General features: G+C 37.4%; 2 protein-coding genes across 2 annotated transcripts in view; both read right to left on the minus strand.

Moving 5' to 3' along the window:
* Positions 1–45: 45 nt before the first annotated feature.
* On the minus strand, positions 46–2,673 carry LOC102581621 (probable protein phosphatase 2C 28). The gene is made up of 7 exons (XM_006345435.1): positions 2,644–2,673; positions 2,238–2,276; positions 2,041–2,082; positions 1,351–1,689; positions 964–1,243; positions 337–491; positions 46–186 (listed from the first exon to the last, which is right to left on the minus strand). Exons 1-7 carry the CDS (start codon positions 2,671–2,673, stop codon positions 46–48), a joined length of 1,026 nt encoding a protein of 341 aa, XP_006345497.1.
* A 475-nt stretch (positions 2,674–3,148) lies between these two features.
* The window catches only part of LOC102584593 (protein EFR3 homolog B-like), a 20,327-nt gene continuing 9,056 nt past the window's right edge, over positions 3,149–14,419 (minus strand). Inside the window, exons 6-19 of the mRNA XM_006345369.2 lie at positions 11,709–11,756; positions 10,730–10,926; positions 10,443–10,639; positions 10,032–10,324; positions 9,052–9,201; positions 8,528–8,947; positions 8,227–8,376; positions 6,954–7,029; positions 6,647–6,774; positions 6,333–6,533; positions 6,107–6,247; positions 5,905–6,030; positions 3,943–4,155; positions 3,149–3,557 (exon numbers count right to left, since the gene is read on the minus strand). Of these exons, the coding sequence (XP_006345431.1) occupies positions 3,411–3,557; positions 3,943–4,155; positions 5,905–6,030; positions 6,107–6,247; positions 6,333–6,533; positions 6,647–6,774; positions 6,954–7,029; positions 8,227–8,376; positions 8,528–8,947; positions 9,052–9,201; positions 10,032–10,324; positions 10,443–10,639; positions 10,730–10,926; positions 11,709–11,756 (2,487 nt within the window). The 3' untranslated portion in view covers positions 3,149–3,410. The remainder of the gene's footprint in view (positions 3,558–3,942; positions 4,156–5,904; positions 6,031–6,106; positions 6,248–6,332; positions 6,534–6,646; positions 6,775–6,953; positions 7,030–8,226; positions 8,377–8,527; positions 8,948–9,051; positions 9,202–10,031; positions 10,325–10,442; positions 10,640–10,729; positions 10,927–11,708; positions 11,757–14,419) is intronic.

The raw sequence follows: 14,419 nt of genomic DNA on the forward strand, positions 1-14,419 counted from the left end.
AGACAACACAGTTCTCTTCAACCATAAAGTACATGTCTAAATGAACTATGAGTGAAACATGACTACAACACAAGAGATATCATCACGGCTCCCCTTCACAAGTGCTTCAGTGATCAACTCTTCTGCTGCTTTCTTCCCATCTTCTATCCCTCTTACGCATTCTGCCACTTCCTCGTTCGACATCACCTGCATTATAAATGCGTCATTCTTCTTGAAACGGATTAACATATACACAGGCCCGCATTATAAATGTGTACCATCATGGTTTTTACCAGATTCATCATGTTGTAAAAATACTACTATCATTCTTACAAGTTGTTGCACTGTAAATTATACCTTCCACAAGCCATCACTTGCCAAGATTATGCAATTAGTGTCATTGTCTATCTTCTCAATTGTCACACTAGGTTCCACAGTGATATGGTCCTTCACTTTTGCGTCTCCAAATGCCCTTGTCATGGCTAGTTGGCCATCCACCCGCGGGACATTCCCTGCATTTTAAACAACGTTGAGGAAACAGCTAAGTAAAACGAATATTAACGTTATTCTACACTAGCTAGCTGAGGATTAATAAAAGCAGGTTCTCGGGTAGGCATCCGGATGCAATGATTGAAATGCCAAGTACAAGGAAAAACACACATCGCGGAATGAGATGGAATAAACATTCTTTTTTAAATAACTGCAGGGTCTGGCGGTCTGGGCTAAAGCTTAGGCGCACTTCGACTAATTCCACATGTAATTACTGTACAGAATTTCTCTGTTCTTTGACAATATATCTGACATTTTGTCTTCTAATCTATTCTTTAACCTACTCCAGAAAGGAGCTTAGAACGGAACTCCATTTCCTCAGTTTATATTAGTCAAAATGGTATGTATAACCTTGACATCCACGACAGTTCCGCAATTAAGTGCAAATTTGAAGCAACGATCAAGGAATCTGTATGAGATGAGTGGTAGTTATACCTGGCATCTTAATAACAAAACCTCCTTTACTCTTGACTACCTCTTTTTCTTCCTCCTTTTGCGGTTCATGGTCGACTGTTATTTGTTTGACCTTCCCCTTCGGAATGAGTACTGCACGTGAATCACCTACATTGGCCACAACCAGATATTTCTGATCAATCAATATAGCTGTCACCGCTGTTGAGCCACCTCGTGCACCAACCACATTCTCCAGAATGTGGTTATTCGTACTTTTATATGCCTTCTTAAATGCAGTCACAGGCTTCCTCCAAAAATCAGGCTGTTCAGGATAAAGACGATTACAACTCTACTAACTTGTTGAGTTAACTAATTCAAGTGTATACTTTCCAAAACTTTTAGACAAGGTGATCACACAATTCAACATACCTCACTCAGTATATTATCGAAAAGATGGCTTTGCAAATATTCTGCAACCTTACGTCCTGAATGACCGTCAAATATTGCATAGAGCCCAAGATCATGTCCATCCATTTTCCTTTTTTCCGCCACCAGATAATCTTCCATTCCATGTTTCATCTTCCCTTCAACTAAATGAAATCCGTGGCTGACACGTCTCTGCTGCTTCTTCTCTGCATCACTGACTTCTACATCCCCGTCATCAACATCTTCTCCATCATCCTCATCTTCGTCTTTGTTCTCTACATCATCCTCGTCACGTTTTCTGGTACTGTCAACTTCTCTATCCGCACCATGCCCCTCTCTCTCCTGTAAAGGATCACAAAATTAGAAATTGAGTTACTAACATTACAATTGCTTACCAAAAAGTACATTTCTTCATCAGGAAATACAAGCAAAGTTGACTGCCTAAAAACCAAAAAGCAAGTGATATTTGAAGTCGTGCGCAATAGCCTAACATTGGTTAAATTTCACGTATGGTCACTGAATTTTACTCACCATGAAACTATGCATTTACATTTCACCTATTATAACAAGTAAAGACGAACATTTTTTACCCGTAAATCACCCTGATTGACACTACATGAAAAGAAAATATAATCCCTTGCAAACAAACAACTGAAACTAAAGACAAATCCAGAAAAGAATAGCAATCCTAACCTTCAAAAGAACGGAGGCTACATCATCCGGCGTTGATGTCCTCTGCAAATAAAATCAAAACAATGCTAATCTGTTCTATCATTGTTGATGAAAATTACAATATTATAATTGAAAATAAAAAAAAAATCTGAATGAAGCGTGGATATCTCGCTCTCCCGCACCACACTAGATGATAAAAATAAAGGGAGGTGGTATACCTTTATCTTAATGATCCCTGAATCACCTGATTTTCCCCTCTGCAAGGAAGAGAAGAATTCAGAACACAATAGCTAACACCTAATGTCGCTATCCTAGAATTTTGAATCCATAAAGTTCAAATCTTAGTTTTGCGCACAACACACACATTGCCATCAAATTTCATTCAGACACTTAAACTATGTTCTGTTCCAATTGAGAAATAACAAAGTGTTCACATTAGAAACTTTCAATGACTAATTATACACGTCATCTTCAATATGTTTATCCTCAAATTGAAATATGTTTGAAGTTTTACGACTTATTGAGACTAATTCTCATAATTAAATAATTAACTTATATGCGTAATAAACATTTAATAACATCTCAAAAAAATCCAAAATTTGAATGAAAACATTAATCTCTTACCTTAACTCTAACAAAATCAGAACCTTCCATTTAATGAATAAAATCTTATTTGTTTGCTTGCTTACTACTACACAAATTTATACAAAGTGAAAGAGAAGCATATATATAGCGGTGGACGTACACGTGGTGTACTCTGAGAAATCGGTGGTTGCGGCCGCTTGCTACGGTGTCTTGCCGCCGCAATTGTGATAAACCAACAAAATATACATTAATCCTGTAAGAAATATATGTATTTATATATCCAAAAAAAACAATCTCTCTATCTCCCGACAAAATTAAATATTGAAATTAAAGAGAAGAGTCTCAAATACTCAATATATAGAGAAAGCTTTACCCAAAGAACTAAAAACAGGGAAGAAAAATTAGTGCTTTCATATATGAATTATATGATAGTTATAATAGAACATATGTACATTTTACATAGAATTGATATTTGCCAACCTAAGCTTTAAAAAAAATAAAAAAAAATAGAAGTTTCATAATCCTCTATTTCTATAATGTTGTATTCTTTTGAAAAAGCTCTACACAAAATTCCTCATTTCATGAAAGTTCGATCGACTTAACCACCTTCCTTCTGATCAAATGGATAGGAAGAAGGATACAACAAGAAGAAAGATATCAGAATACGTTCAAGTACGTCAATAAGAAGATCTCAAAATTGTTTACAATCAGAAAATTATTGGCAGCACAATGATGCAAAATTTAGATAAAAAGAGAGATTCTTCAAGCTTGCTTTTGCTACCCCTCTCAATCTCTTAAAAACTTGTTTAACTTCCAGCTGCCTTCAAAAAGTTGTCATATGGACTTGAAGCAGGTAGTGCAAAGAAGTTGGATTCAGCTGCACATGGCATTGGAGGGATAGTAGTGATAAAGGGATTCGACTCAGAGGGACGCTTCACATGTGTAGGTTCAACCTGCAATATACATGGAGTTTCACAGCTGAAAACTATGGATATTAATGAACATGTACACTAACAAGGAAAGTGTGAATGTATTAAAGTCGAAGCAAATTCAATGAAGCAACAACTGGTACCATAGAAAAGCGGCCATAAACTAGCATTACGATGAGAAGCTGCTTCTTAGTAGCCCTCCACAATGCCACTTTGAAGTCTACCAACCTAAAGGTTCCTTTTTAAATAGTACGAAATGGATTTTTCTTGAAAGGAAAAATGGGTAAATGCTATTCCCTCCCTTGTAATGCTACATAATATACCGGGTTTAAAAACTAAATCTTTCAGTCTTGTTATGGAAATGATGGATGTCAAAACTATAAGACGAACACAATTCTTTTATACTTACCGGAGATATCACATTATCACAGTTGTTTGCAGGCTTCATATTTGACAAGAAAAAGTCAAAAGAATTTTCTTGAGACGCTTGGGCAATCATTAGATGTGACATCTTTTGCTGCTTCCCTGCTTGAAGGGCCTCACAATGGCCTGCCATGTCCTTGAAAGTCATATCAGAAGTTGAGACAGAGAGTCTTCCTCCTTGAAGTGTTGTATCAGATACCTGCATAAGTTTCAGTAAATGATTATAGAAAGTTAACCATGTCTAGGGAAAGAGACTTGCCTACATGATATTATCTCAAAGGTCAGAATTACTACTATTACGCAATGGAAAAATAACTTACAACCATGCCCATAGGGCTCCCGCTCTGTTGAGCAACCACCCCTATTTCTTATGAACCCTCTCAATTATTTATAGGGGCACAAAAAAAAACCTAAAAAAATTCTCAGTTTTCACTTGAAATCATTGATGAAATTCTCACTTGAAATCATTGATGAAATTCAAAACTATATCTGGGAAAGAAATGGCAAAAAAAAGCTTTGCCATTCTAGTAATATCACCACCAGATTGGAATTTTTGCATAGGAATGACCATTGAAAATCTGTAATTCCCCATTCAAGAGGTCATGAAGCTAAAATTTCAGGCCCCTATTTATCCACAGAACTGACCAGAACATAGCCCAAACTGTTAAAGAATGACAAAAGTCCCACATCGGTGGTTAATGAGATGGGTGGACTCCTTATAAGGCTTGGGCAATCCTCCTCCCTTTGAGCTAGCTTTTGGGGTGTGAGTTAGGCCTAAAACCTAATTTAACATGGTATCAGAGTAGGGCTCGTCTCACCCGATGTTGGGGCCCCCAAAATCAAAATTTCCCACGCACCAAATGCTAAGCACTGGGCGTGAGGTGGGGTGTTAAAGAATGACTAAAAAGTCCCACATCGGTGGTTAATGAGATGGGTGGACTCCTTATAAGGCTTGGGCAATCCTCCTCCCTTTGAGCTAGCTTTTGGGGTGTGAGTTAGGCCTAAAACCTAATTTAACATGGTATCAGAGTAGGGCTCGTCTCACCCGATGTTGGGGCCCCCAAAATCAAAATTTCCCACGCACCAAATGCTAAGCACTGGGCGTGAGGTGGGGTGTTAAAGAATGACAAAAGTCCCACATCGGTGGTTAATGAGATGGGTGGACTCCTTATAAGGCTTGGGCAATCCTCCTCCCTTTGAGCTAGCTTTTGGGGTGTGAGTTAGGCCTAAAACCTAATTTAACATGGTATCAGAGTAGGGCTCGTCTCACCCGATGTTGGGGCCCCCAAAATCAAAATTTCCCACGCACCAAATGCTAAGCACTGGGCGTGAGGTGGGGTGTTAAAGAATGACTAAAAAGTCCCACATCGGTGGTTAATGAGATGGGTGGACTCCTTATAAGGCTTGGGCAATCCTCCTCCCTTTGAGCTAGCTTTTGGGGTGTGAGTTAGGCCTAAAACCTAATTTAACATGGTATCAGAGTAGGGCTCGTCTCACCCGATGTTGGGGCCCCCAAAATCAAAATTTCCCACGCACCAAATGCTAAGCACTGGGCGTGAGGTGGGGTGTTAAAGAATGACTAAAAAGTCCCACATCGGTGGTTAATGAGATGGGTGGACTCCTTATAAGGCTTGGGCAATCCTCCTCCCTTTGAGCTAACTTTTAGGGTGTGAGTTAGGCCTAAGACCTAATTTAACACAAACCCCTTTTTTTTAGTGACTTAATAGTTTATTCTGGTGAACCTTCACTTCCCCTGTACAACCTTCTTGAGAATGAATAAGGAGAAAAAAGGAGTCTATTTTTTCTTAATATAAAAGAACAAAAAGTTTCAGGACATCTTCCAGAAGTTCCTAGTAAGAATTATGACAGCCAAACTCTTCCTTATCCAATTCTGCAGTTACTATGTGCATGACAAAAAATAGAAGGTAGTATGCAAGCAGAAACGTACCGAATCTAGGAACTGAGTGACAGTTATAAGGTCTGGAATTTGCAGAGTAAGATGTGAGTTGGATAAATTCTGATTCTCAGTTGTTAAACCATCCTCTAAGATGGGCAGAGTCAAGTCCCCAACCTGCTAATAGAAAACCAGGATATAAGATCAAGGTGGTATAGAGAAAAAGATACAAAGACTTAGAAGCAGCTCCAACTACCTCGTCCGAACTATTATCATCAATTGAACCGAATCGGTAGATCTTCCCTGATGTTTCTGAGACTAGCTGAGCTCCCAAAGGACAAACATCATCAGGAAGAAAATCTTTAAGCAACTGATCCTTTATAGCAGCTGTCTTGTTCTGCACATAGGTCAAATATCAAAATGCATTCAACATTGCGTAAGTTATCATTGAATCACAAAATGAGAACATATACAATGTTTACTTTATAAGAATTCCTCAAGCTCTCGACTATTATTGAAGCAAAGTATTCTGTAGTTTGGTTACTAGATAGTTGTATTGCTGAAAGTGATTTCAAGGCATCATCATCATCCTCTTTTGATCCATAAACTTTAACTGCATGCTCTGTTTTACCAGTTACAGCTTCCAGTTTACAGTCATCTACCAGCTGAAGAAAAGGATCAACCTGTTGAAGGCATTAAACATTGAATTAGACTAGACAACATCGCAGGAAAAGCACTGTTTACAATACCTACAAATGAGCACATTGGACAAAACATGACTGATGCAAGTCCTTACTGTTTTTTCTGTTAATGCAGCTTTAGCACAAGCAACGACAGGGATAAAGCTGTACGCTTTAGATAGGAAAATAATCATGGATGTTGCCAACATAAAGAGTGACCTGCGACGTGATGACGGTAGAGATCCTGCAAACACAATAAAAAGATGACAAGAGGCAATGTCAGTGTGTTACTAGGGAATAACTTATCACTAGTTTGATCAAATAATACAGCACCAATTAGCTGTATATCAGATCAAATGCAGGCATTTGTAAAACAACTAAATACCATGCTCTTTTATTCAGATTCAGACCACTGTGTTATACCTTTCCCTGCTATAGAAATGTTCCTCAAAGAAAATGCTAGCTGGAAACTTCGAATAAGAGCCTCATGGCTGGATTTCTGGAAGATGAGATACAAGCAAATCATCAACAGTAGCCTAGTCAACTATTACAAATGTTACGAAGCAAATTCAAGAGTTTTTCTTTCTGATACATAGTCAGCATCTGGGGGAACAAGTAAAACTTAGAACATGAAATTGACTGAAAACAAGAGAAATGTCCAATAACATATACCCTTATCTAACCCTTATCTAATAGTACCCAAATATTTTTATGTTGTTGGGTTGTAACACCCTACATGCACACCCCACAAGATTTTTGTAACAAAAGGTTTTGGACTAATGCAAATATTCTAAATGAATTTGTTTCAATCTGAACATTTGAAGACTAGATTCAGCTGCTACTGAAAATTCCACAATCACATTCGTGTTAGTCCACAGCTTTTCAAAAGAAGAAAGATAATTATAGGCTTTATTTATCCACCTCAATATTTTTAATATTACACTTCCAGTATCTTTGCTTTCCACCCCTGGTCTTCGATTTTGAAATCCTGGAATTTGTGTTTATTTTCTAGAAATCCATTCGTACTAATTTCATCATACCAGTTTTGTTTTTGCAATCTATCTCGTCACACAAACGTCATATAACAACATTATCACAAAAAAGAAGCATATCTTCAACAGTAAGAAAAATTGGCTCTGCACGATGGCCACCACATAAGAAGCAAACAGAGCTCCAAACTTTGCTCTTAAAGTTTGAAATTCATTTATTCCCCAGAAGTTAGAAGCTTTTAGACACGACATCCTCAATTCCCCCACCCCACCCCCACCCACACACACACACATCAACCACCAAAAAATAGTTTGGCAACAGAAGTTTCCACCAAATCTTCAGTCAGATACCTACTCAAAATACTGGCCCTATTTATCTGTAATATATGTTAAAGATTTGCCACTACACAATGTGGACTAATTTCTTACTCCTAAAAAGTTGTATATCTAGGCAACACTCAAGATCATAGAGTCAATAGTACCTAGAGTAAAAAGTACAAACTAAGCACCTCTAGAAATTAGCATAAGGGGGTGAAAGAACTTGCACTCAGTAATACGAAGCATATAGATACATAAGCACCTCTACACTCAAGTTCTACCAAGTTTAAAGAAAGAAATAAAAAAGACAAAGAAGCAAAATAAAAATGAGGTTGGAAAATATATGAGCGATGCAGATTAATATCCACTAGCAAGAAAAGCATCACCACCTTTGTTTGTGAAAATAACACCACCAAGCTGTAAGTATGAGCAATTGCTTCATAATTCTCTGGAGTATTTGTAGCGGAGATTGCCTGCACCCACAGTGAAGACAGCAAGAGGCTAATCTGTCGAATTTTCAGCTTGAGAAAAATTCCATCCTGAAATGAAATGAAATGTTGTAAGGGGCAGCCAAGAAAGCAAATCTGTTTTTCCAACCAAAGGTAAAATGTTGAATTGAAATGCACTATTTTTTTGTTATTGTTTTTAGAAAGACAACCAATATTATATATCTTCAGCACAAACACATACCTGCTCCTCTTCTGTGTTACCATTCTCTTTTCCTTCATCAGTTCCAGGTAATGAATTCCTTTTCACAGTATAAGCTCGACTATAGCTTGATGTTAATCTTTTCAGCATGGATTGGTTTTTCACCAATGATTTAGCATTGAATGTTTTTTCCTTTCCAGCCATATTGTCTTGAGCTGGAGTTTGTTCTTTCTTCAATTTATCAAAAAGTGCAGCTGAAGAAGAAAACACTGAAACGGTTCTAGATAGGGTCCTCTGAATACCAGTAGCCTTTGTTGACCGTGGATGGACAGATTTAGGACGGGGGCAAACTGAAGATGGGACAAGTACAACAGAAAAGACACGATGTGCCACAAGCCTTGTTTCATGGTCTGGCGAGACCATAGCTAAAAGAATTTGATGGAATAATGCCTCAGGGAAGGCCTGAAAGGTATAGACGAAAAAATGAGAAAAAGGATGTTGACAATCAACCAGTTGAAAGCGTCACCAAGAGAATATAAAGATGACAAGAATAGAGTCCTCCTTGCCTTGTTTTTATATGAATGATTTGGTAAGGATGCAATAATCTGAGCAGTTCGATAAACTGCAGCCATTGTATTCCTCACCATAACTGTTACATTTGATATGCTTTCCAGCATCACTGCCATCACATCAAGAATAGGACCAGCATCTCCTACCTGTTTATCAGAGGGATCACAATTTACATCATTTACACTCAGCCACGTAAAAGTAGGCAGTATATTAAGTTTTTCCTCTCTTCTTGTCAGGCGATGTTGTCTCATCTAGGATGATGCTTCTGAGGATCTCACGAAACAAAATTTCTCAAAACTGATAACCTCTGTGAAGATATGGCACCTGGGCCTAACTCAACCTCAAAAGCTAGCTCATGAGAGGAGGTTTGTCCAAGTCCATATAAGGAGACCAAATTCCCATCCCTCTACCAATGTGGGACTTCTTAACAACCTCATTTAGAAAAAAGGTAAATATGGCATAGTGCATACTTTTGGTGACCTTGAAAAGTGGAAATTAAAAAAAAAACTAGACTTAAGGATAAAGCATGAAATTTACCTTCAGGGACAGTTGTACAAGGCATTCATCGACAGCTGTGTATAACTTTCTGTTCCATTGAATTACTTCTTCCCCAAGTTCCGAATCATCAAGGGAACAGAGTATGCTCACTCCCCCGCACGCTCAGACCTCAACTGGAGCGTGAACACTTCTAAATGGGGGCCCAACATCGGTGAACAATAAATTGGGATGGGCCTGGCTCTGATACCATGTGAAGATATGACACCTGGGCCTAACTCAACCTCAAAAGCTAGCTCATGAGGGGAGATTTGTCCAAGTCCATATAAGGAGACCAAATTCCCATCCCTCTACCAATGTGGGACTTCTTAACAACCTCATTTAGAAAAAAGGTAAATATGGCATAGTGCATACTTTTGGTGACCTTGAAAAGTGGAAATTAAAAAAAAAACTAGACTTAAGGATAAAGCATGAAATTTACCTTCAGGGACAGTTGTACAAGGCATTCATCGACAGCTGTGTATAACTTTCTGTTCCATTGAATTACTTCTTCCCCAAGTTCCGAATCATCAAGGGAACAGAGTATGCTCTTGCGGAGGTGTCTCATCATATCACTAAACGCACCAACTATCGTCACAGATGACTGAGACTTTGTTGCCTTAGCAAGGGAGCTGGCTACTTCAACAATTTCTATCTGCATATTTGGATTTTTAAGGACATTTTTATGATCAAGGTGCTTGATCAAAGTAGACAGCAAGAAATGTATGTTCTGCCCTGCATTCACGGAAAGGCACAGAGTGAGTCCAAGGCGTTAAGGTGACAAATATGCTGCTTAACCCCAAGATCAACAGAAAAAAAGGGTAATCACTGAGATTAAAGAAAGATCAAATACCAGAATTTTCCATAATAGATTGCATGTCAAGCAAAACACCAAGGGCAACTCCATGTTCAGGAGACCAAAGATCAGCATTATCGAAATAACGGAACAAGGACTCCAGAACACGCCGTACAGTTGTTGCCTCCTTCGCTAACTTCGCCATGTTATGTAAGCACACCTTTGACCAAAACATGGGGTTTCTTGAATCTTCCCTGTTTATAAGAGAAATGTAATTGGAGGTGAGATGATCTACAAAAATAAAAATAATTAACAAATATATACACCATGGAAAGAGGAATTACGCAGTCACGTTAAGGCCTCTGTCTGTCACTATATTCCTCCAAGAAGTAGCCCTTGTCAATTCATTAGCGGATGACGGCATCTGGTTTCCACCGGAAGAAACTGGTTGGACTCCATTAGTCTGTTTATCTTGATTATCATTATTAAGATCCAGCTTCTCTTTAGGGCCTTCACAATTCTCCAATACTGCAGCCGTCACCTGGAAAGATAAGTGACATTAAACCAAAATAATCTTAATCACCAGACAGGACTTCCCAAAGAAAATGCAAGTGTTAGTATTGCGAATGTTAGGATTTAAACAAGTATTAGTAATCTTGAATTAAGCAAATGTTATATGCACATTCTTTTTTACTCGTAAAATAGGCTTCTTGTTTCACTAGAAAAATAAGGCACATTGAAATAGATTGGTACTTCATCGGACAAAATACCACTTTACCACTATGTAAATTCAAATGGAGCATTTAGAGATTTTCTTATAAAATCATTTGAAAATTGAGGATCAATTGTATCTTTGCTATGAGTTAGGAGCACAATATGTACACTCCAACTTGGAGAAGATCATTAAGAATTTGTTAACATGAAAAGAATCCCTTATCGTATAGTTATGTAATCTAGCAAGATTATCAGCCTAAAATTTCTTGTAAACACCATTTAATCCCTGCACTAACTTGAGAGAGTAATCAAAGAATTCACTCTCAGCATATTCTTCTCTCTTTTCTTCACACATAGTATAGGCAAATTAGAAAAAATTGTGATGCAAAAATATATAAAGCCTTTCATGACAATAAAAATGTGAACCAATTTAAATGAATAATAATAGACATGCAAGGTGGAATTTGAACTAGGTGCAACCAAAAATATCTGTGGAAGATAAAGAGATTTGGCCTAAATAACACAATAGTTCTGAAATTGGGAAAAAGTACTGATTGTATCAACAACTGATTAACCAGAGAAGCATAAAAAAAGTTTGCAATAACTTACGCTATCGAATTCCGCTGGCATGTGACAAAATTCACCCATAAACCATATCTGTACATGAAAAGTTGACAAAAGAAACAGAATTGCTCAGACTATCCATTATAAATGAACTCAGATTTCACCAAAATAATCCAGAGATAAAGCTAAAGAAACTGACAAAGTAAGTGGAAAGACAAACATCAAAAGTCAATAATATCTGTGAGAAATATAGGAAAATAATATTATTGAATTGTTGTTGTGTCTACATTATTACATTAAGACCCTATTTATAGACACTAGAACACAATCCTTTATCAAGTAGGATACTATTTACTATTCCTATTTCTATTTGTATTTCTATTCTAAATAGGATTGTATAAACCTATTCCTATTCTAATAGGATTGTGCAAACCTATTCCTATTCTAATAAGATTGTGCAAACCTATTCCTATTCTAATAGGATTGTGTAAACCTATTCCTATTCTAACACTCCCCCTCAAGCTAGTGCATACAAATTCATGTACCTAGCTTGTTACATATGTAATTAATACGACGACCAATGAGGGGCCTGATGTACTTGTCTTCTCATTAAATACTGGATTTGCTTTGATGCATTATGTCAGTCAATCTCAATGTGCTTAATCTTCTCATGAAATACTGAATTTGATGCATAATGCCGATAAAACACAGAGTGATAAAATTACAGTGTTGAACTTCCCAAACCAAACTTGCAAAGACTGTTCAGACCATAGAGTGACTTACGTAATCAACATACAAAGCTACTAAACTCCCATATAGACTTCTTCACAATGCAGCGGTCGTTATAAGTGCTCAAAATCTAGTATAAAGTATATGGATCATGTTGGAATCAATAGACGAGTCGATATTAGAGAAGAAAGTCACCGAAAAATTGGTTGGAACATGTTCATAACCAAAGTATTAGATTCGATGGCTAAAAGTAGTCACAATCTAACAAATAATATTATATTATATGGGTAGGGTCGGAATGACGTCACGACCCAACTAGAAAATTGAAATTGTATAGGATAGTTCGAATTGATGGAACGACCCCATTGAAAAGGAGAAATAATATGGTAGGATCGGAATGATGGCATGACGCTACTGAAAAAGAAAAATTATACATATAGGGTTGGTGATGGCACAACCCTACGCAAATCAGATTTGAGGAGTCACCGAAAAGACGAATGGAACTATGCAAATCAAATCTGAGGAGTCACTGAAAAGACACATGTGCTATGCAACTCAGATATGAGAAAGTAGTTTGGAAAAATCCACGGTACTACACAAATTAAATATGAAAAGTAGTCCGGAGAGATGCACGGTGCTACGCAAATAAGATATGCAAAAAAAGATAGTCACTGGAAGGATGGCAAGGTGCTACACAAATTAAATATGAAAAGTAGTCACCAAAAAGATGGCGCGGTGCTACGCAAACCAAATATGAAAAAGTAGTCACCGAAAAGATCACACGGTGCTACACAAATTAATTATGAAAAAGTAGTCATCGGAATGATGGCATGGTGCTACACAAATTTAATATGAAAAAGTAGTCACCGGAATGATGGCACGGTGCTACACAAATTAGATATAAGAAAGTAGTCACCGGAATGATGGCACGGTGCTACACAAATTAGATATAAGAAAGTAGTCACCGGAATGATGGCACGGTGCTACACAAATTAGATATAAGAAAGTAGTCACCGGAATGATGGCACGATGCTACACAAATTAGGGATGAAGTCTGTGTAAGATGAAAAAAAATAGAACATTATAATATGTTATAAGTTTTAGAAGTAAATGGTTGCTACACATGGTCATGGAACTCGTTATTTGGTTCTGATCATTGTTGTGTGAAATATTGGAGAAGAATATTATTGAATTGTTGTTGTGTCTACATTATTACATTAAGACCCTATTTATAGACACTAGAATACAATTCTTTATCAAGTAGGATACTATTTACTATTCCTATTTCTATTTGTATTCCTATTCTAAATAGGATTGTATAAACCTATTCCTATTCTAATAGGATTATGTAAACCTATTCGTATTCTAACAATCAAAATCCTCACACGGACCAACCAATGGAGCTGCATGTAGTTGTTGTTTCTTTCCGACTTCCGGAATCAGTAACAGGACCTTCCATTTACAAGAAAAGAAGGTTTGGAGAGAATAGCAAAGGACAAGATTCCTCCAAATCAAAAGAAACTGAAGACGGAAAGCAAATATTGCAATCTGGATGTTGATCAGTCCAGGTAAGGTGATATTAAAGCAATGGCCTTACATTATATAATTAGCTCTTTTTTATAGGATTTCTACGAATTGCACTGATATTAGAAGTCCTTCGTTATATTCTAGCCAAACACAAAACACCACTGCCAGCATAACACATTTTCTAGATTCTATCCATCTGGCCCACAATGATTGATAGCAAAATGTCTAATACATCCAGACTGAAAAATAACTGCTTTAGCAAACATGCAAAATGGTATTTCCAACATGTTCATGGAAAAACACTCTCATTACATGCCAAACAATCCTTCCTACATGTTCCTAGAAAATGCACCATTGATCTACCATCACAAACAAACCATGTATATTGCCTTATCTGCTAAAGCAACGCAGTCATCCAAATGAATAAGGCCTGAAGACAGTGGGGCAGACAAATGGCACCACTAAGAGTTACAACTCAATGTGGGGGGGGGGGGGGCACT

The sequence above is a fragment of the Solanum tuberosum genome, unplaced genomic scaffold, assembly GCF_000226075.1.
Source record: "Solanum tuberosum cultivar DM 1-3 516 R44 unplaced genomic scaffold, SolTub_3.0 scf00068, whole genome shotgun sequence".
NCBI classification, from domain to species: domain Eukaryota; kingdom Viridiplantae; phylum Streptophyta; class Magnoliopsida; order Solanales; family Solanaceae; genus Solanum; species Solanum tuberosum.